The sequence below is a fragment of the Rhineura floridana genome, chromosome 9 (assembly GCF_030035675.1).
Source record: "Rhineura floridana isolate rRhiFlo1 chromosome 9, rRhiFlo1.hap2, whole genome shotgun sequence".
Classification (NCBI taxonomy): Eukaryota; Metazoa; Chordata; class Lepidosauria; order Squamata; family Rhineuridae; genus Rhineura; species Rhineura floridana.
In genome coordinates, this window is record NC_084488.1 from 113903220 (window position 1) to 113927236 (window position 24017).

At 42.9% G+C, this 24017-nt stretch overlaps 1 protein-coding gene across 1 annotated transcript; it reads left to right on the plus strand.

Moving 5' to 3' along the window:
• The first annotated feature begins 1202 nt into the window (after nucleotides 1–1202).
• LOC133364393 (protein FAM47E-like) lies at nucleotides 1203–23946 on the plus strand. Its single transcript, XM_061584830.1, has 7 exons — nucleotides 1203–1571; nucleotides 10260–10417; nucleotides 13178–13328; nucleotides 14442–14639; nucleotides 17620–17772; nucleotides 19301–19378; nucleotides 23818–23946. Exons 1-7 carry the CDS (start codon nucleotides 1203–1205, stop codon nucleotides 23944–23946), a joined length of 1236 nt encoding a protein of 411 aa, XP_061440814.1.
• The last annotated feature ends 71 nt before the right edge of the window (nucleotides 23947–24017 follow it).

The following is a 24017-nucleotide window of genomic DNA, read 5'->3' on the forward strand; positions in this document are numbered from 1 at the left end:
TCATATCTCATTATAGCCAGAACAGAGCACATCAGATAAGCACACCAGGTATGCACATCCAAGGGAGGGGGAATAGGATACAGTGCTCCTGCTGGGGGTGGGGTGAGAAGTGTCAGCAGGTGGCAGTGCAAGGGGTGTAGCGGAGTGCAGACAGTGTACGCTTCGACTCTGCTGGGCCCTCTCAAGTGCATGGCCCCTGAGAGCTGCCCAGTTAGGCCAGGTGCTGGTGTCTGGTTCAAGACACACAAGCTGCAGATTCCCTTAGTGCAGGGGTGGGGAACCCAGAACTTGGAAAAGTTACTTTTTTGAACTACAACTCCCATCAGCCCCAGCCAGCATGGCCACTGGATTGGGCTGATGGGAATTGTAGTTCAAAAAAGTAACTTTTCCAAGCTCTGACTTAGACTCGGGGGACAAAGGTGGCCCTCCTCCAGGTGTCTCTATTTAGTCAAGACTCTGCCCAGGCCACACCCCTCACTGGCCCTCCTCGAATGATTTCACCCAGCTGGAATGTATCCTAATGTATCTTGATGAAGGATTCTCCGAGATGGAGAATGGAAAGTAGTGTGTGTCTGTGGTCACACTCTCCACTAGTATGCAGCCCTGGAAGATTGTCCATGAGGGAATGTGGCCCTCATATTGACAAAGGCTCCTCGCCCGTCTCTTAGGGTGCTGTGTGCAGAGCTAATTACATTGTTCTTTGGATCCAGACCATCAAGGTGTTTTTTTCCTGGTGTTCTCAGGTTACTTTTTCACAGCATAAAAGTCCTGTTTGTGCATGTAGAAAATCTGCTGCCGTGAACGAACAAGCTGGGCTGAATCTGGTTGCCCCAACAACCAGTCCCAAACACATTAGGATGCTTAACTCCACTGGGAACACATTCCGTTGTCTCCTCTCCCTGAAGACAAAGATTTGCTGTTTTGTGGAAAAATCAGAAGCCAGCCAGCCTCTCAACCGAGAGCAACATTTTATGCAATATTTGTACACGTCTATCCTTGTGCCATTGATTTAGATGCCTGACTGTGTGTGGAATTTTACTCCTTTTGCTTGCTGGTATGTACCTGTCTGATTACAGTTTTAGCTAACAAAATAACAAAACGACAACAAGTTTTAGTTAAGATCCTACATTTTGTGGGCCATTTAAAAAAAGAGAGAGAAACCTAGTAGCTGTGTGTTGTTATTTTCCAGATGCAAGGAGAAAATGCCCTTTCAATGCTTTCAAAAGCATTCCCTTAACAAATCCAGGCTCTCAGATTCCTTAAATGGCCAGCGCTGGCGGTTCCTGCAAAGCGGGCTGGATGATTTCCGAGAAGGCTTCCCACCTCCTTGTGACAATATTGTCAACCAACGCACGAAGGGACCCATCCCTATTATTCTCCCTAGTAAACCTGAGAGGTTGGGCAGGATACAGCAGAGGACCAAAAGGATGCCCACCAAGCCCCAGACTAACACCTCCAAACTCAGCCCAATGCTACAAGCCAGAAAGGAATGCATCGCTCACATAGAGTACTGCCTCAGCCAACATCTGTTAGCGCTCTACCCTCATTTGGAAGAAAGCATCCCTCCGGAGGTAAGTTTCTGCATTTGTATCAAAGTTTTTTAAAAAAAAATTTAGAAGTTGGCTAATACAGAAACAAGCTGTATCTCAAGGATTGCCCCCTTATTTCCTGGCCCCTCTTCTCTCCCTTTAACAGCACGTGGTAAAGGATGGGGGCAGAAATCTGACTCAGTTCACTTTAGGCTCACTTTAGACTAGGAAATCTACCTAATTTGCACTTCCTGAAAGAATATGCAAAATGAAACCGTGTCATCCTCCAAAATTTTCACTTCTTCCAATTTTGCAGTGCAGTTGTCCAACAAGTAATGTGTACAAAAATGCATGTACCAGGTAAAATGGGAATAACATGCTAATATTAAGTGGAAATGGCATACAAAAATGTATTATATTAAACTACTTGCAAAAATGTGTATATTAGGGAAAACTGCATATAAAAATGTGTGTACTCCTAATTCGCACCAAAATGCTGACAAAATGTTTAATGACGACTTTTTAAAAAATGTATCTGCAAACAGATGGGAAAACATGGAGAACTTAATTTATGAGGGGGGAAATGGGAGATATTGAAATTAACAGATTTGCCCATCCCTAATCCTGACAGGGGGTGCTTCCAGAAGATCTGTTTATTAAGCATTCATCCTGATTTGTTTGTAGGGAAATTAGACGAAGCTGGCTATTTAGAGAGCATTAATTCTGATTTGTTTGCAGGGAGGTTAGATGACTTTGTATCAAACCAAATGTTATCCCACACTTTCCACTGCATTTTCCCATCGCTTTCCTTGTTACAAAAAGTCCAGTGTCTTGTGGAAGTGGGTGTGCAAGCACTGCAAAACAGCTTTAATTACAGAGCTTGAGTTTGCCAGTATATAATTAAATCTTACCCAAAAACAGTTGGGAAGCACCCTAAAACCCATCGAAATATCTAGCTCAGTACTATACTCAGTGGGGACCGGGACCTGGTGCGAGATGTAAGTGTTGTTGAACCGATTGGGAGCAGTGACCACAGTGCTATTAAATTAAACATACATGTAAATGGCCAATTGCCAAGAAAATCCAACACGGTCACATTTGACTTCAAAAGAGGAAACTTCACAAAAATGAGGGGATTGGTAAAAAGAAAGCTGAAAAACAAAGTCCAGAGGGTCACATCACTCGAAAATGCTTGGAAGTTGTTTAAAAACACTATATTAGAAGCTCAACTGGAGTGCATACCGCAGATCAGAAAAGGTACCGTCAGGGCCAAGAAGATGCCAGCATGGTTAACGAGCAAAGTCAAGGAAGCTCTTAGAGGCAAAAAGTCTTCCTTCAGAAAATGGAAGTCTTGTCCGAATGAAGAAAATAAAAAAGAACACAAACTCTGGCAAAAGAAATGCAAGAAGACAATAAGGGATGCTAAAAAAGAATTTGAGGAGCACATTGCTAAGAACATAAAAACCAACAACAAAAAATTCTATAAATACATTCAAAGCAGGAGACCATCTAGGGAGGCAATTGGACCCTTGGATGATAAGGGAGTCAAAGGTGTACTAAAGAACGATAAGGAGATTGCAGAGAAGCTAAATGAATTCTTTGCATCTGTCTTCACAGTGGAAGATATAGGGCAGATCCCTGAACCTGAACTAACATTTGCAGGAAGGGATTCTGAGGAACTAAGACAAATAGTGGTAACGAGAGAGGAAGTTCTAAGCTTAATGGACAATATAAAAACTGACAAATCACCGGGCCCGGATGGCATCCACCCGAGAGTTCTCAAAGAACTCAAATGTGAAATTGCTGATCTGCTAACTAAAATATGTAACTTGTCCCTCGGGTCCTCCTCCGTGCCTGAGGACTGGAAAGTGGCAAATGTAACGCCAATCTTCAAAAAGGGATCCAGAGGGGATCCCGGAAATTACAGGCCAGTTAGCTTAACTTCTGTCCCTGGAAAACTGGTAGAAAGTATAATTAAAGCTAGATTAACTAAGCACATAGAAGAACAAGGCTTGCTGAAGCAGAGCCAGCATGGCTTCTGCAAGGGAAAGTCCTGTCTCAGTAACCTATTAGAATTCTTTGAGAGTGTCAACAAGCATATAGATAGAGGTGATCCAGTGGACATAGTGTACTTAGACTTTCAAAAAGTGTTTGACAAGGTTCCTCACCAAAGACTTCTGAGGAAGCTTAGCAGTCATGGAATAAGAGGAGAGGTCCTCTTGTGGATAAGAAATTGGTTAAGAAGCAGAAAGCATGCTTCTGAAAACCAGTTGCCGGAAGCCTCAGGAGGGGAGAGTGTTCTTGCACTCGGGTCCTGCTTGCGGGCTTCCCCCAGGCACCTGGTTGGCCACTGTGAGAACAGGATGCTGGACTAGATGGGCCACTGGCCTGATCCAGCAGGCTCTTATGTTCTTATGTTCTTAAAGCAGAGAGTAGGAATAAACGGACAGTTCTCCCAATGGAGGGCTGTAGAAAGTGGAGTCCCTCAAGGATCGGTATTGGGACCTGTACTTTTCAACTTGTTCATTAATGACCTAGAATTAGGAGTGAGCAGTGAAGTGGCCAAGTTTGCTGATGACACTAAATTGTTCAGGGTTGTTAAAACAAAAAGGGATTGCGAAGAGCTCCAAAAAGACCTCTCCAAACTGAGTGAATGGGCAGAAAAATGGCAAATGCAATTCAATATAAACAAGTGTAAAATTATGCATATTGGAGCAAAAAATCTTAACTTCACATATACGCTCATGGGGTCTGAACTGGTGGTGACCGACCAGGAGAGAGACCTCGGGGTTGTAGTGGACAGCACGATGAAAATGTCGACCCAGTGTGCGGCAGCTGTGAAAAAGGCAAATTCCATGCTAGCGATAATTAGGAAAGGTATTGAAAATAAAACAGCCGATATCTTAATGCTGTTGTATAAATCTATGGTGCGGCCGCATTTGGAATACTGTGTACAGTTCTGGTCGCCTCATCTCAAAAAGGATATTCTAGAGTTGGAAAAGGTTCAGAAGAGGGCAACCAGAATGATCAAGGGGATGGAGCGACTCCCTTACGAGGAAAGGTTGCAGCATTTGGGGCTTTTTAATTTAGAGAAAAGGCGGGTCAGAGGAGACATGATAGAAGTGTATAAAATTATGCATGGCATTGAGAAAGTGGATAGAGAAAAGTTCTTCTCCCTCTCACATAATACTAGAACTCGTGGACATTCAAAGAAGCTGAATGTTGGAAGATTCAGGACAGACAACAGGAAGTACTTCTTTACTCAGCGCATAGTTAAACTATGGAATTTGCTCCCACAAGATGCAGTAATGGCCACCAGCTTGGATGGCTTTAAAAGAAGATTAGACAAATTCATGGAGGACAGGGCTATCAATGGCTACTAGCCGTGATGGCTGTGCTGTGCCACCCTAGTCAGAGGCAGCATGCTTCTGAAAACCAGTTACCGGAAGCCTCAGGAGGGGAGAGTGTTCTTGCACTCGGGTCCTGCTTGCGGGCTTCCCCCAGGCACCTGGTTGGCCACTGTGAGAACAGGATGCCGGACTAGATGGGCCACTGGCCTGATCCAGCAGGCTCTTCTTATGTTCTTATGTTCTTATACTGATTGGCAAAAGCTCTCTAGGGTTTCAGACTTTCCCAGCACAACCTGGAGATGTTGGGGATGGAACCTGGGGCCCTTTGCAGACAAGAGGATTGCTCCACCACACAGTTGTGGCCCATCCCCAGAGACTTCACCACTGAAGAAGAGTTTGCTGTTGTTATGTGCCTTCAAATCAATTACGACTTATGGCGACCCTATGAATCAGTGACCTCCAAGAGCATCTGTCATGAATCACCCTGTTCAGATCTTGTAAGTTCAGGTCTGTGGCTTCCTTTATGGAATCAACCCATCTCTTGTTTGGCCTTCCTCTTTTTCTACTCCCTTCTGTTTTTCCCAGCATTATGGTCTTTTCTAGTGAATCAGGTCTTCTCATTATGTGTCCAAAGGATGATAATCTCAGTTTCATCATTTTAGCTTCTAGTGATAGTTCTGGTTTAATTTGTTCTAACACCCAATTATTTGTCTTTTTTACAGTCCATGGTATGCGCAAAGCTCTCCTCCAACACCACATTTCAAAGGAATTGATTTTTCTCTTATCTGCTTTTTTCATTGTCCAGCTTTCACATCCATACATTGAAATCGGGAATACCATGGTCTGAATGATCCTGACTTTGGTGTTCAGTGATACATCTTTGCATTTGAGGACCTTTTCTAGTTCTCTCATAGCTGCCCTCCCCAGTCCTAGCCTTCTTCTGATTTCTTGACTATTGTCTCCATTTTGGTTAATGACTGTGCCGAGGTATTGATAATCCTTGACAAGTTCAATGTCCTCATTGTCAACTTTAAAGTTACATAAATCTTCTGTTGTCATTACTTTAGTCTTTTTGACATTCAGCTGTAGTCCTGCTTTTGTGCTTTCCTCTTTAACTTTCCTCAGCATTCTTTTCAACTCATTACTGGTTTCTGCTAGTAGTTTGGTATCGTCTGCATATCTTAAATTATTGATATTTCTCCCTCCAATTTTCACACCTCCTTCATTTTAGTCCAATCCCGCTTTCCGTATGATATGTTCTGCGTACAGATTAAACAAATAGGGTGATAAAATACACCCCTGTCTCACACCCTTTCTGATGGGGAACCAATCGGTTTCTCCATATTCTGTCCTTACAGTAGCCTCTTGTCCAGATTATAAGTTGCATATCAGGACATTCAGATGCTGTGGCACCCCCATTTCTTTTAAAGCATTCCATGGTTTTTCATGATTTACACAATCAAAGGCTTTGCTGTAATCTATAAAGCACAGGGTGATTTCCTTCTGAAATTCCTTGGTCCGTTCCATTATCCAACGTTTGTTTGTGATATGATCTCTGGTGCTTCTTCCCTTTCTAAATCCAGCTTGGACGTCTGGTATTTCACCCGCCATATATGGTAAGAGCCTTTGTTGTAGAAGAAGAAGAGTTAGCAAAAGGAATAATCCGTTACGCATCACTGCCATCCTTTGCTATGTCTCACCCGATACCAAGAGGGGATTCTCTTTTAGATGAGCCCAACAGTGGGAGGAATTTCCCTTTTCTGCATCTTACACCTCACAAGTCTGGCAGGGTGTGTGCGTGCAGAGGGTTTTTACTGTAGCGTTTTTTTATTGTTGCATTAAGAGGCATAAAGAAACAAAACTCGTGATAGATTGAAGCGGAACAGAAGCCGAAGTCATCACACTCTTGGCACAATTTGTAGTCCAAACTGAAAGGACACCATATTCTCAAGCATTTCCCTGGTTTTTGTGCACAGCCTGCCATAAGCACAGCTCACAGTGAGCCCTGTATTTCTGCTGCCTTTCTGAGAAATGTCCTTGTATCTGCATTTGCATATTTTGCTTGTGGAAATTTCTGGGTGCTTCCAAAATGGTCTTTATTGTGGGATTGTTCCTGCTTGTGCACGCAAGGGTCTTTTTTTTGGCAGCATCGACACAATGGTGTCAGCATTAAAATGTCAAACTGTATTCCCCCTATTTAATTAAGAGGTAACCCTTCCAAAGAAAGGGATACCAGAGAATGCAGTAATTTGGACAATTAATGACCACCAAATTGCACAAGTTGCCCAATATAAATATCTAGGTATAACCTTCCATTCCTCTTTGAGCTGGTCCACTCATATAAGAGAGGCAGTAACAAAAGCAAGGTACTCTATAAAGAGTCTGCTCCGATTCTTTTATTATAAAGGGGGTCGTTTTGTGCCAGCAATTATCAAACTATTTAAATATAAAATCATACCCCAACTTTTATATGGAGTACCAATTTGGATCCACTGTATGGATTCCACAGTTGAAGCTGTCCTCTCTATTTTGTTACGCCGTCTTCTAGGTGTCCCGAGATGTTCACCATCAGCGGCACTTAGGCTCGAATGTGGGCTTCCTTCAATGGAATGCCAGGCTTGGTTAATGACTGTCAATTATTGGGTGAAAATATCATCTAATATTTCACTGGGCCTTCTATCTCTATATTGGAAAGATACCTGCCCCTCCACTTGGAATAAAAAAATAGAATTAAAATTGCTGAGAATGGGTCTGTCCAAAGAATATTTAGTCCTCCATTTGCCAAGAGAAGCGTTCGCTCCCGCCTTAAGGATATTGATTACCAGACTTCAATTAGCATGGCTTCAAAAACATGCTCCCCCCTGCATTTAAAATTAACTTTTGAATTTGGTAAGATTGCTCCTTACTTGTCTTTCCTTACTATTCCCAAATTACGTCTAGCTTTCTCCAAAGCTAGGTTTAACTCTTTAAGATTCTTGATGGGAGATTTAGGGGGGTTCCTTACAAACATCGTATTTGTCCCTGCGGCTCTGATAATATTGAAACCCTCCACCACTGTATCCTCGCCTGTCCCTTATATTCCCAGATTCGAAACAAATTTCTTAAACCTATATTGATGAATCCGCAATATAAATATAAACCTCCCGATGCCATGGTTGCTTTTATTCTCTCTGGCTCAGATAAAGGAATCATCATTCAAGTTGCCAAGTTTGTTTATGCGGCCCAACTAATACGTGCTTCCATCTAATGCCGACAATCTGCAATGTTTTACCCAAATAGAGTTTTGTATAATTCTTATGTATCACAGATTTTATTTCCTAACCTGATTGTAATGTATTTTTATGTGCTTTTACATATGGGTCCTTGACCGCAATCAATAAATAGACAGTAATTACCGAACTATTGCCTTAATATCCCATGCAAGTAAAGTAATGCTCAAGATTCTACAAAAAAGGCTCTTACCATATATGGAGCGAGAAATGCCAGACGTCCAAGCTGGATTTAGAAAGGGAAGAGGCACCAGAGATCATATCGCAAACATACGTTGGATAATGGAATGGACCAAGGAATTTCAGAAGAAAATCACCCTGTGCTTTATAGACTACAGCAAAGCCTTTGACTGTCTAGATTAGTGGTTCTCAAACTTTTTTGGTTCTCAGCGCTCTGTAAAACATATAAAAATTTTCTAGCACACTTCATGAACAAAATTAAAAATGTATTAATATATTTTAAACTATGAATAAAAATAACTTAATAATAATAATATACTTTCATAATATTCGCGGCACACCTAGCCACCTCTTGCGGCGCACCAGTGTGCCCCGGCACACCGTTTGAGAATCACTGGTCTAGATCATGAAAAACTATGGAATGCTTTAAAAGAAATGGGGTTGCCACAGCATCTGATTGTCCTGATGCGCAACCTATACTCTGGACAAGAGGCTACTGTAAGGACAGAATATGGAGAAACCGATTGGTTCCCCATTGGAAAGGGTGTGAGACGGGTGTATTTTATCACCCTATTTGTTTAATCTGTATGCAGAACATATCATACGGAAAGCAGGATTGGACTAAGATGAAGGAGGTGTGAAAATTGGAGGGAGAAACATCAATAATTTAAGATATGCAGACGATACCATACTACTAGCAGAAACCAGTAATGAGCTGAAACGAATGCTGATGAAAGTTAAAGAGGAAAGCACAAAAGCAGGACTACAGCTGAACGTCAAGAACACTAAAGTAATGACAACAGAAGATTTGTGTAACTTTACAGTTGACAATGAGGACATTGAACTTGTCAAGGATTATCAATACCTCGGCACAGTCATTAACCAAAATGGAGACAATAGTCAAGAAATCAGAAGGCTAGGTCTGGGGAGGGCAGCTGTGAGAGAGCTAGAAAAGGTCCTCAAATGCAAAGATGTATCACTGAACACCAAAGTCAGGATCATTCAGACCATGGTATTCCCGATCTCTATGTATGGATGTGAAAGTTGGACAGTGAAAAAGGCGGATAAGAGAAAAATCAACTCCTTTGAAATGTGGTGCTGGAGCTTTGCGCATACCATGGACTGCAAAAAAGACCAATCATTGGGTGTTAGAACAAATTAAACCAGAACTGTCACATGAAGCTAAAATGATGAAACTGAGGTTATCATACTTTGGACACATAATGAGAAGACATGATTCACTAGAAAAGACAATAATGCTGGGAAAAACAACAGGGAGTAGAAAAAGCGGAAGGCCAAACAAGAGATGGATTGATTCCATAAAGGAAGCCACAGACCTGAACTTACAAGATCTGAACAGGGTGGTTTATAACAGATGCTCTTGGAGGTCGCTGATTCATAGGGCCGCCATGAGTCGTAATTGACTTGAAGGCACATAACAACAACAAACCCAGACATTTTCTGAAACAATAGAACTGAAACACAGTCATCCTTTGAAATTTGCAATTGTCCAAATTTTGTAATGCAGTTCTCCAAGCAAACAATGTTTACAAAAATACATATATTAGGGGAAAGTGTGCATAAAAATGGATATATTTGAGAAAATTACATGGAAAAATGCATTATATTAGGATAAATTACTTGCAAAAATGTGTACATTAGTCAAAATGGCATACAAAAATGTGTTTAGTAGGAGAAAGTTGTACTAAAATGCTGAAGAATTTTAATAAGGATTAAAAATATATATAAATTGCTGCAGAACAAAAATGAGAAACTGAGAGAACCGAAACTGACAGAATGTTTCATCCTTACTCCATTTTAGTTGTAGATCACAGATGCCTGAAAGATGGCTGCCTCAAAGTGTGTCCAAAGAAGCCTCTCTGGTGAGAGATTTCCACTCAGAAATTATTTCTGGTTTGTTTCATTCTTAGCTATTCAAGGAGGTTTTAAGTGTCCTGGACCCAGAGATGCTTGCGGAGAGTGAAGAAGCTGATGTTGAAGTTAAACAGGAGAGTCAAACTCCTTCTGCAATTCCATCTCAGTCAGAAGACAAAAGAAAGAGACAAACAAGGGCCAAGCTGATCAGCAGGTGAGTACCAGGGACAAAGGGCAATGGAGTGCCTCTGAAGTGATGGATTTAAGAACATAAGCTCTGCTGGATCAGGCAAGTGCCCATCTAGTCTAGCATCCTGTTCTCACAGTGGCCAACTAGATGCCCGTGGGAAGCCCGCAAGCACTCTCCCCTCCTGTGGTATGCAGAAGCAACCCTGGAGGCAGAGCAGAGCCATCATGAGTAGTAACCACTGATAGCCTTATCCTCCATGACTTACTGAAATGACAGTGCTGCAGCAGCCAAGGATGTGGACAGCAAAAACAGGAGTCTGGTGGTAGTGGTACTTTGAAGACTAAGGTCACTTGCAGGCGCCTTGTTTATTGAGCATTCCTCCTGATTTGTTTGCAGAAAGCTTGCAGGGAGGTTATATGAGGCTATATGAGGTTATATGAGTTTATCAAGGATTGATTCTGATTTGATCACAGTGGCGTCATGTGGATGGTGGGAAAAACTTGCTTGTGTGAGCAGGACCAATTCCATAATCACCCTCCCTATAGTTTGCAGCCCTAACGTAAAGAAAAATGGCTAAGGCAGTGAAGGGCCATAGCTCAGTGTATGGACTGGAAGAGACCCTGGCCTGAAAACCCTGGAAGAACCACTGCTAATCGGTGTAGACAGTACTGAGCTAGATGCGCCAATGTTCCTGAAACTGCTGCCCCCAGATATTTTGTTCCTGGCAGGGATTCCTTCTGCTCTCAGAACCCAACTGGGAGAAAAACAGCGAGGGCAAAGCAGTTGGGAAGGGGAGATGACAGGAGGGCTGATGTGTAGTGAGAGTTCAGCTGCCAGCCACCTTGCTCTTGAAATTGCTCTTGGTCACCCTGCTTTATATAGCATGGGCAGTCACAGCAGCTTTGATGCACAGGTCTGCAGCTGCCATCGCATGTAATTTTGTTGTGGTTAAACTTGGTTTAGTTGGGGATCTGTGTGAAAGCTGACGTAAAAATGAATCCACAGATTTAACTGATTGACTCTTGAATGCCACCTAGTGGGTTCAACTGGTTCAGCGTTTGCAGAGCCTTTGAGAGACAGAATAAAAATGGTCGTCTTTGATAACTGGCAGGGAACATTTCTCCAGCATAAGGTGCTTCCAGAGGTCTGCAGCTGCCATCGCATGTAATTTTGTTGTGGTTAAGCTTGGTTTAGTTGGGGATCTGTGTGAAAGCTGACGTAAAAATGAAACCACAGATTTAATTGATCGGCTCTTGAATGCCACCTTGTGGGTTCAACTGGTTCAGCGTTTGCAGAGCCTTTGAGAGACAGAATAAAAATGGTCGTCTTTGATAACTGGCAGGGAACATTTCTCCAGCATAAGGTACTTCCAGACAGGTGTTTAATATTGTGAAGGATCATATGTTGGAAATGAGTCATTGGCAACAGTTTTTTTTAAATTTACCAGACTTTTCCAGGGAAGGTAAATCCGGATTAAGTGCACAGGATGGGGTGGAGGAAAATTTGGATTGGCATTTTGATGCCAACAGTGCCTTGGGGACATGCTGTGAAAAAATTGCATGCATGAGGAGCATTCATCTCACAGTAAACACTCATCTGGAAGCACTCATATTTTCTGTCTGTCAGGCTAATGTTTTAAAAAAGCAGCTGTTTGTAAAGAAAATAAAAAGTAATTAGTAATGAGATGGATTAATCGATATGCCTATCTGGAAAAAAAAAAATTTGATAGATATATTTCTTAAAGAATTGAAACCTCTCTTTGACTTTTTGTGGAAAGAATAAAGTAATGTTTATGAGATTTGATGATTAAGTAAGATAACTATTGGAGGAAAGTGATTTTATAATATGACTTAAGAGACAGGATTGTTATATATTATAGACTTATAACTGATCTGATCTTTGACAAATGGGAAGTCAATATTTTACTCTTTATTTTTTATTTTTATTTTTATTTTTTTTTTGTTTAACTATTTTTGATTTTGTTTTTTGTCTTTGAATGTTTTATGATTTCGTCTTGTATGTTTTATGAAAATTTGAATAAAAATTATTGAAAAAAAAAAAAAAAAGAAAATAAAAAGTAGGGGTGATTGCCTGCCTTGCTGCTCTAATTTATTGAGTTCTCGCAAGAATTACAAATGGAATATATACAACGATCCACTGGATTACCATTTATCAAGAAGTTCATTGCTATTGCTTGTGGATTCAGCCCAATGGAAAGATGCCTCTGTTTTCAACAGAACTGTTTTTTTGCTTTTTGGTGAATGGTCACTGTTAAAAATGTAATGGTCACTAACCATCACCTGTATCTTTCTGCTTTTAATTTCCTTCTGACCACACTGTTTATACCCCCTCCATCATATATATATATATATATATATATACTTGTAACTCTGTAAGTCAGGACAACACATCATGCATCTGATGAAGTGGAGCTTGGTCTATAAAAACTTGTGCCATAATATATTTGTTAGTCTTTGTTATTTTTCCTGGAAAGGGCTAACACAGTTATACCTCTAGCACTGTAACATAGGAAAAAGTGCGTTGGACATGTAGGAAAAGCAGCATGCAAATACTAAATGCTGTTACTTATTTGCACTAATAAGGTACTGAAGGACATTAAGTCTGCTACCCTTACTTGGGAGTAAGCCCCATTGAAAACTGAGTTTTGCTTCTCACTAAAAATGCATTGGGTTGTGCTGAGCACAGTGAGACTTACTTCTGAGTAAAATACGCATAGTTCGGATTGCACTGTTAATTATCTTGCTGTGCAATTGTCTCCTACAGCAAGGACCCCAAAGGCAAGGACCCTTATAAGTGGTTTTCTAAAACAGAAGTTGCAGCAAGAGAAAGGGAGGCCAGGCTGAATTACATTCCTCCCCTCGATGAGAATGTAAAACAAGCCACAAAGGAGTTTTGCAGATGGTTTGATTCTCTGGTAAGTAAAATAACGTCAATAAGTATGTAATCTGTTCCAAGCCCAGAGGTCTTACTCTACAGATTAATGTCCCAATACACACTGATGCTGCGATGAACATGTGAGAACTGTAAAAGGACTGACTTGTTGGGTGATTCTCTCCTGGGATAGATGAAGCCAGTGGAGACTGTTGGCTCCAGTGTCAGTGAGGCAATGAATCTGCTTCGGGTTTTCATCCAGACTTGCAAGGGAGCTCTCCAAGGTGCTGACAGCTCTTTGGAAGTTCAGATGAAAACCCAGAACTGTCTTATTTCTGTGCTGTGTTAGTTTCACATCTTTTCACTCCATCTTCACGTTAATCTGTGGATTTAACTCCTTTCAAATGTGTCTTTTTTCTCTGAATATGTAGTATTTAAATACAATTTTTCTGCCTATTTTGGTACATTTCAACAGTAGCAGAATCCAGAATAGTTTGAGCTCCAGTCTGCATATTAATCCGAGAGGTGTGGATCATCAGGTCATATCATATAAGGAATTTCCAGTTCCTCAAGCATTCCTATGCTCTTCAGTCCTATGCTGTCCAAAGTTCACATCCACAAAGGTGATTCCTTAATATATGTGTGGAAGAATTTCCTAGCCTAAAAAGGAAAGGGGAATCTACTGATATTTATCTTTATTTTTTTTCCCCATGTATGTACTACTCTTCTTAAAAACTCCCTAGTGCAGCAGAGGAAGCTTGTCAGTGCTTCTGATCAACTGATCAGCGCTGACAGCGAGCCCCACTGGAATTGGCTGCACTAAGGATTTTCTAGTCAGTCTGAATCCAAGCCATGCCTGCAGTGGAAACAGCCAAAGCAGGGCTTACTGTCCCTATTGAATAGCTGATTGATGGGGAACTCCTTAGGTACAGCTGATCCTTGACTGGTTAACTTCTGGACCACTAGAAGCCTAAGCTTTATGGAAGACCCCCAAGGTTTCATGTTGTTAAAACCCAAAGCTGGTTCCTAGATCTATACGCAAGGTGAATTTACAATTGTGAATTGCAAAAGTATGTTGTTGTTGTTATGTGCCTGCAAGTCAATTACGACTTATGGCGACCCTATGAATCAGCCACCTGCTTTGTTTGAATTCCAGGGCGGAAAGAAACATGACGTTGATGAATCCACCATTATAAGTCTCTTTGATGCAAGTTATGAGACCAGGCCCCCCTCCTCTGTTCCGATACATGTTGTGGAGCTGCACGATTTGCCCACCGAGCTGCGGAAGTATGTTGGAATGCCACCTCCTCAGAGCACCCTGAACAGCAGTGCTCAGCAAGGTAGCCATTCCAAGGTAAGCGGCCCTTGGATTCCCACGTGGGGCACTTCGGTGGAGAAATATTGTCATTGCTGTGCTGCTGTTTGGGATGAGGGGACTGTCTCCCTGAGCTTTTGTATAGGTTCGAAGGTAAAGAAGAGCAGCAACTAGAAGATTAGTCTAACATCATTTTTGAATGAGAGGAGACATCACAGAGTGGGCAGCAAACATGGGACTATAACCCCAGCTGTCACTTCTCTGCTGCAAAGGGATAAGGGAGAGGCATGTCACAAAGTATTAAGGTGGTATAGCACAGTGGGGAGGAGAGCCTGGCTGGGAGTCTAGAGTCTGTGCGTTCAAATCCCTGCTCGTGTCTCCTGGTAAAGCTAAAGATCCTCCCCCCCACAGTAAGTGGCTCAGGGGTGACGTGCCCTGCCACCTGTGCAGCCGTGGGCAAGCTGCATAGTCTCAAGGAGCCCAGTTGCCCCCCAGCTGGCAGTTGCGGACAAGGAAGGGGCTGGCTTGTGCAGCTGTGGCAAGCTGAGCAGGCCCTAGCCAGCTGGAGAGGACTAGCCTCAGAGGGAGGCAATGCTAAACCCCCTCTGAATACCGCTTACCATGAAATCCCTATTCATAGGGTTGTCATAAGTCGGGATCGACTTGAAGGCAGCCATTTCCATGTCACAAAGTACCCCTGAAATCTGGGTTTTGCTATAGGACTAGTCAGTGAAGGCTGGTCTATTAAGATGAATGGGCCACTGCCCCACCAACTTCAGTCTGCCCCAACCAGCCCCCACCTGCTTGCCAACTTACTTTACAACCAGTCAAGAGTGGCTCTGGCTACCATGGGCTCTGGCTCAACCTTCTGCTGGTCTCCCTGCTTTTCACCCTACCAACACCTAGGGATATCATAGAAATCTGCATCAAGCAGCTGCAGGCACAGATTTCCCCCTTTTCCACCCATACTCAAACTATCAGGACCTGATCCCCTATTTACAAACACCCACTTAATTTGGCAATACAACTTTTTGCTTTTAGGCAGCTAAAATCTGGTCCCAGGCTATGGTCTGAAGGCACATGAGGCCAGCACCCAGTGCCTGGATGGCAGACTGCCTGGGAACCATATGTAAGCTGCCTTGGGTTTCTATCATGAAAGAAAGGTGGGGTATAAATGTAATAAATAAATAATAAAATCTATATAAGTAATAAAGTTCCAACATAACTACTTCATTTACTGTTATTCTAGTTTAAATAACTATTTATTTTGCATTGTTTTATTCCTTAGTTGACGTATTTGGACTCTGATGTCTTTTCTTTCCTGGCAGACAGAGAGGAGAAAAAGAAAATGTACATATTCTCTGAGTCCTCTGCTATGCGGAGGCGGTAACAGCTGCAAATGATTGTCCCTTTTGTTTTCTAAACTTAAACAAGAGGAGAGCTTTCTAACTCAAAAAAGAGAGGAGGAGATGATTCTTTGCCTATGAATGCACATGACCAAGATCAACCTTACAGGGCTATTGTGTGGGCTGCACATGTGCTTGGTGCCTCATTCAAAAACAGCTGGGGAGGGGAATAAAGAAACAGAGAAAGGGATACAAAAGGGGAAAGCTATTCTTTTACTATCTAACCAAGACCAGCTTTGCAGGACTGTTGCATGTGGGTTGGGGGGAGCGCACATTCTTTTCCTATGAATGTGCGTGAGTGCCCAAGACCAACCTTGCAGAGCAGTTGTACAGGCTCCTGTCAAAACAACACATGAACTTGGTTCCAATTCCCATCCAAATCCAGAGGGGGAGGATTCATGAGAAATGGTGGAGGGTGACCTTGGCAATATCCCAGCAAGAGGACCTGGTAGTTTGAGTTTGTGTAATTTGCACCTTCTTGTCTTCCTAGATTCCCTCCCTGCCCATCAGGGCTGTTTTACGTTGTGCTCTCAGTTTCAGACCAGAGAGAAGCATGCAGAATTAACCAACATCAGTAATCTGGTCAGATTGCAGGATCTACAACTATGCAACTGACTTCAAAACTTGTGTTAAACAAAAATTATGTCACTATCTTCTCTGGCAGAAGAAATCACTGTATAGTTAACTTTAAGAACAATGGTATACATCATATGTACTCAGAACCACCTTTCTGTGCATTTAATGGGACTTACTCTAAAATGAGAGGGTACAGATTTGCAGCCTTGGCTTTCTTGTGAGTAAGAGGAAGAATAGTTCTGTAACTAAATATTGAATTGGAGAAGGGTTAAAAAGCCGCCTTTTCCCCTGTCATGGCAAATCCTCCTCCTCCTCCTTTTGCTTCCTTATTTATTCATTTATTATTATTTATTTCTTACATTTACACTCCACCTTTCTTTCATCGTAGAAACCCAAGGTGGCATACATGTGGTTCCCAGGCGGTCTCCCATCCAGGCACTCACCAGATCCAGACCTGCTTAGCTTCAGCAAGGTGGTGGCCTCATGTGCCTTCAGACTATAGCCTGGGACCAGATTCCTTGCAATGGGGATGTGGCAGTCAGGATCCTCCACTCCTTGTTTACCACTTGCATGTAGTAGTTCCACCCCACAGGCCCTGGGATCTTCAGATGTACGAAGGTTCTCATCGTGACCTCCTCCAGATGACCTGTTAGCATTTATCCTGATTTGCTTGCATAAAGCTTCATGGTGGTTAGACTTTTGTTCCGCCTTTACTGTTCCTTCTGATCTGTCAGTGGAGCAGTTATAGGACAATGATTTTCTTGCAGGTTGTTTGCATGTCTTCCTGTTAGTAATTCATTCTTCCCACACTTCTCTGTTCATTTTCCCATCACTTTCCAAACAGCAAAAAGTTCACTTTGTTTTAAAAGTGTATTTGTTGCACTAGGGCAACAAAGTGCTTTCATCCCCTGTAATTGCATAAAACTAAAACACTTGAATCCCTCTTGCAAAATAGTGACAGTCTGGAGACACCCAGGGCTAGACAAGTAGTAAAAAGTGCAGTCAGAGATTATTTCTTTCTCCTTATTATTATACAGGAATCTTGCCAATCCAAAAGGGACAAGATCAGGTATGGTGCCTGGTACCTGGACCCAAAGACCTGGAGAAAACAGAAAGTGAATGAACCTTTAGAAGATCCAAGATCAAAAGAAGCAAGCATCAGGAATTCAAGGAGGGCGTTAAGTGAAAAGGTATTGCCATATACCTCAGGAGGGGTCTCTTTTTCCAAGCGAGACTCTCCTTCTTCACCTCTTATGCAATTAATGAGAGAGTGACATAGGGACATATTACCTATGTAGACAAGCATGGTCCAACCATACTGTCACAGAATCATAGAATAGTAGAGTTGGAAGGGGCCTATAAGACCATCAAGTCTAACCCGCTGCTCAATGCAGGAATCCAAATCAGAGCATTCCCAACAGATGGCTGTCTAGCTCTATGAGTTCTGCTGTGTAAAATAGGAGCAGGAAATGAATAGGAAGGCAGCAGCGGCTCAGCCCGCTCTGACTGTGGGCAATGTATCTCTGTCCGTGCTCTGTGCTCAAATACCTGTTGCCCTCTCCTGCAGGATCCCTATCAGTGAAGCCAGTCAGCTTCAGGGATGGGGAAAAAATTCGATTCAGTTTGCATTTTCCGAAACAACAAGAGAACTGAAACACAGCCATGCTTCAAAATTTGCACTTCTCTGAATTTTGCAGTGCAGTTTTCCATCCAACCAATGTTCACAGAATGTATAATTAGGGGACAGTTTGCATTAAAATGAATGTATTTGTGAAAATAACATACAAAACTGCATTATATTAGAGGAAATCACTTGCAAAAATGTGTACATTGTTCACAACTGCATACACAAATGTGTTCATTAGGACAGATTAGCACTAAAATACTGGAGAATTTTCTTGAGGATTTTTTTTTTATTGCCAATTGCTGCAGAAATTTGGAAAAACTGAATTTAAGGTTGGAAAAATTAGAAATTTAGAGAACCAAAATTGGCAGAGCCTTCCATTCCCAGTCAGATGTGAGGGGCAGATCTATTCTTCTCTCTAACGCATCCCAAATTGCAGCCCAGTTACTTCATTTTATTTATTTATTGTATATATAAAACATTTCTAATACAGCCTCTTCATCAAAGTCTCGAGACGGTGAAAAGGCCTGGTTAAAGAGATATGTTTCAGAGCGGTGCTGAAATATAGTCAAAGGTGGCACCGTCAAGTTCAGCAGGAAGATGATCCCACCTGAAAAGATGCAATTGCAGCAGAGACACCTCCCCCTAGTGGACACAAATCACACGTCCATTGGCTGCAGCACCACCACCAGGAGGACCTCAAAATATCTTAACTTTGTTGGGCCACTTGGGAGAGAGTAATCCTGTATGTACCCTGGTCCCAAGTTTAGGGCTTTGTAGGTCAAGGCAGAAAGCTGGAGCCTGGCTCAGCTGCTTTTTGGCAGCCAATGCAATTCATCTCAGTGAACTTAATGGGAGCCGTTGAGAATCACGCCTGCTCAAGTGAATCCGTGTTCATCTGTATGCATAGTCTCATCAGGCCTGGGTTCCACTTTTTGGGGGCTTGGAAACATGAATAATGCCTCCGTTATGTCTGAATCTAGACATTTAGAAATAGGAAGAGAGATGGAAGGAGATCGCAAAAGGGGGAGTGAGGAAAAAGGAAAGTGGGTCGGGCTGACTCTTACCCACTTTGGTTTTGAATGACTTTGCAGGATATGGAGATCATGCAACTTCATGGAACTCGTGCTTTTAAGGAATTTCTTGAAGAAAAAGGATCCCGGATACCAGACGTAAGACTTAAATGCACGCATCTGTCAAACTGCGTTCGTGATCAAGAACGAGTTCAACTGCTCCCTTTCCATCTATTGATTCTCTTGCCTCTCTGGTTTTACCTCCACTGTCGGAGGCAGTAAATGCCTCCAGAGACCAGTTGCTGGGAATCACAGCAGCCGTGAGAGTGCTGCTGTTGCACTCAGGTCCTGCTTGCAGGCTTCCCCTAAGCATCTGGTTGGCCACTGTGAGAACAGGATGTTGGACTAGATGAGCCACTGGCCTGATCCAGCAGCCAGGCTCTTCTGATGTTCCTAGGTTAGAGTCATAAGAAGCTGCCTTATCTGAGTCAGACCATTGGCCCATCAGGCTCAGTATCGTCTACACCAGAGATAGTCAACATGGTACCCTCCAGGTGTTGCTGGACTCCAGCTCCCACAATCGCTGACAATTGGACATGCTGACAGGGGCAGATGGGAGTTGTAGTTCAACAACAACTGAGATGCACCATGTTGGCTATACTGGGTCTAAATTGGGTGGCAGCAGCTCTCTGGCTTTTCAGATGGGGGACATTTGCAGTTCTATTTGACCTGGAGATGCTGAGGATTGAATCTGGGACCTTCTGCATATAAAACAGATGTTCCCTGAGCTACAGCTGGTGGAGGCTGTTGGCTCTGGTGCCAGTGGGGCAGTGAATCTGCCCTGGGTTTTAGTGTAAATGTTCAAGGAGCTGTCCAAGGTGCTTTCAGTTCAAACTAAAACCTGAAGTGGATTCACTGCCCCACTGATGTTGGAGCCACCACTGGCTATAGCATTTCCCTATTCTTAGGTTGTAGATTAGGAAGTCTATAACTATGTGGCTGAAGACTCTGCAGCAGCACATAAGCTACCTTGGGAGTCAGACTACTGTGCCACTACTACTGGGAGACCAGGGTTCGAATCCCCACACAGCCATGAAGCTCACTGGGTGACCTTGGGCCAGTCATTGCCTCTCAGCCTCAGAGGAAGGCAAACCCCCTCTGAATACCGCTTACCATGAAAACCCTGTTCATAGGGTCGCCATAAGTCGGGATCGACTTGAAGGCAGTCCATTTCCATTTTTTCCCCTATTCTGTCTGGCGACAGGTTTCTAAGGCTTCAGGTCAGTGGTGCAGTGTAGCAGGAAGGGGCAGGCACAAAGCAGCACCACTGCTTTCACAGCAGCGACAATGACGTCTTCTCCAGGGGCATTATCTGCCAATGCGCCGCATGCCAAATAAATAAGCTTTTCTCAGGGAGAAGCACTCCAAACAAACTATTCAGAACAAAGAAGTGGGTTACATTAGCATGCATGGCTAAGGGTTGATTTTTATTTTGAAAACATTCCAAAATCACCTTATTATGGCCAACCAAAAGGTCACCAAACAGTGAGCAAGTGTTTGAATCCACCAGAACTCTTTGTCAGGCTGAATGTTATGCAGAGGAGGAAGGGGCAAGTGTAAGAAAAAACCTGGCTTGGTACTGAAGCCATAATGTCTGCAATGGTGAGACATCATTTTTGTTGTTGTTCAGTCTTAAAAGTTGTGTGGATCTGGGGTTGTCATGAAAAGCACCTGCATTCAGAACTGACCACCGTCTCAGGGATCTTCTTGAGATCTTCTTCATGCTAAGTGTGTGCACGGCCACTAAGCTACACCCTTCTCCCCACTTAAAGTGGCTCTGAAGGGAGAATCCCACAACCTGTTAACGTTCCTCAGAAACTCACAGTCTTGGCTTCTGCCCTCATAAATTTATGCTATGAATAAGGCACCATAAATAGCAGAATCTGGCTCCGAGCATCCAGTCTGTTGCATCCTCAGAATCCTGAGAATTTCAGCTTTAGTTTTGAAAGGAAAAATTGTATGTCCACCTAACCTACCTCATAGGGTTGTTGTGCGGCTAAGAGGTAAACAACATATTGCATGTGAACATATGTAGGCAACACAACACCATTTAAAAAATAATAAAAACTGCTTTAGGAGTAAATTTTGACTGGAGAACTGATGAGGGAAGGATGGTGGCACTTAACACTTGCCCTGCCTTCCATTTCCTCACTCCAAGATGCGGCTATAGTATATTTCCACCTGCAGGAATCCAAAACATTATCCCTCACCACTTCTCTGCTCTAAATTCTACTCTCCTCCTAAAGTGGCTTTTCAGAAATGGCAGTGGGGCTCAGTGATACACATTTGCATGCAATATGTAATTAGCCCTACAACCACCTGTGAGGCAGGTTTGGTGGACTCAGATTTAGGCGAGTACTTGACACAATCCTGGCTGTGCCATCTGAGGATGCAAGGTTTGTGAGAAGGCTGTGTGTTTGAATGTGCCTTGTAAGAAGAGGGAATGCTCACTTCAAATAGAAAATATAATGTAAAGAAGAAACGTAGGCAGCGATGCCTTTCCCCGACATGCTAGTTTGCTGGGTGCAGAAGAATCTAAAATTATTTTTTAAACTGTGTTCAGCTCCTGCTGTTGGGCTTCCCATAAGCCTTTGCTTGGCCTCTATGAGAATAGGATGCTGGACTAGATGGGCTGCTGGCTTGATCCAGCAGACTTTTCTTATGCTTTTATTTTTATTATTAGGAACATTCAAACACACAGCATCCCTTTCTGAGCCTGCATAATGAACTGGTAACAGTCCAGAAAAAGCAAGCAACGAGGGTAGTAAGCATCCAAGATAAAACAGGAGAAAAAAGAGGGGGGAGACCCCAAGATGCTGAAAAAAGGAATTCTTGAAATTAAAATCCAAACTGGCCCAGTTTATACTGCTCCATGGTCATTATTCAATTGCACAGAATTAGTGCAGAAACTCCATGCACATTTATGCAGACATAATTGTTGAAGGTATACTTTTTAGACCTGCTCATCCCCTGATGAAGGCCAAGTCACTGAGTGGCCGAAACGCGTTGGGCTTTCTTTTTAATAAAACTTATTTGGATTTTCATTTCAAGAATTCCTTTTTTCAGCATCTTGGGGTCTCCCACCTCTTTTTTCTCCTGAACAGTCCAGAAAAGGCTTTGCCACATGGAAAAGATGGCACTTCTAGTAGCCATCTAGAAAGCTTCACATCTAAGCAACAATGAACAGGACCATTGGAAGCTGCCTTATATCACATCAGACTATTTGCCTGTCTGTCCCAATATTGTCTACTCTGACTTGCCCTGGGTCTCAGGCAGAGAAGGGTCTGTCACCTGCTACCTGACCTGGGGACTTTCTGCATACCAAGCATGTGTTCTACCACTGAGCTGTGGTCTTTCTCTGAATATAGCTGTCTTTCAAGTATCACCAATGGGGTGATGTGAGCTTGGGCTGTGGGAGCCAGAATACAGAATTTATATTCTAGTAGTCAGGGCCCCTCGGGACTGGCGTTTGATTGCAGATGTATTCTGCAACATGTTCTTGACAAAGTAAGAGTGCATTAGTGGTGGATTTATCCTGCCTTAGTTTGTTCTGCTACCACATTATTGCTGTGCAACAAAAGCAGGACAAAAATAAGCCAGAACATTTGTGGTCTGAAAAGTGACGGGATTTCAGCAGGAAATTACTGGATATGCACTGACTGGAAATGAAGCAGTATGACCGACCCAGGACAAGTGCAAATAGTACTGAAAGTGGGATCACTTGTGACTGCTCCAGTAGCATCATGAGCACAAATCATCATGAATACATTAAAAAAAAGGATGTCTGGAGGGGCCCTCAATCTCTGGATGCTAGAACTCAAGGCCATATGGTAGTCTCCATGCCTATTGGTTTCAAATATGTGGAGGTGGGCTGCAGTATTTCAGTGGTGAGGCAAAGGTGGTCTGCACATGTCTTCTTTAATATCACATTAGATTGGACTCTAGTCATCCTGGGGCCCTTCAAAGATTCTGGAGTACCACTCCCATCAGCCCCAGAATTGGACACAGGGAACCACAAAGGTGAGAGAGTCTTGTGGCACCTTAAAGACTAACACAGTCTGTTCATGTAGTGTGGCAGTTTAGTTCTTGAAATGTATCTAGCTTGAAAATGGAAATGGACTGCCTTCAAGTCGATCCTGACTTATGGCGACCCTATGAATAGGGTTTTCATGGTAGGCGGTATTCAGAGGGGGTTTACCATTGTCTTCCTCTGAGGCTGAGAGGCAGTGACTGGCCCAAGGTCCCCCAGTGAGCTTCAGGGCTGTGTGGGGGTTTGAACCCTGGTCTCGCAGGTCGTAGTCCAACACTCTAACCACTATGCCACATTGGCTCTCTATCTAGCTCAATTATCAGTAATGATCACTTTGGACATGCTTCCCCAACCTGGTGCCCTCCAGATACTTTAAGACTACTGCTCACAGGCAGATGGAAGTTGCAGTCCAGAACACCCGGAGGGCACCTGGTTGGCGAAGGCTGCTCTAGAGCACATTCAAAGAGCTCCTTTTTAAAAACAAACTAACATGTCCATTTTGGTTCAGTTCTTGCAACAAATACTGGCTGCAGAAGAAGCGTCTGGACCAAACATGGCGGCACTGAAGGGCTCCAGAAATGGATTTCAGAGATGTGAAGAGCTCAGAGAAGATTCTTCGTCAACAGTGGAGAATTAATACTAAAAACCTGAACTTGCCAAGGAAGCCCAAGAGAATATGAGCCTACTGTGGTTCAGCCTACTGCCTGG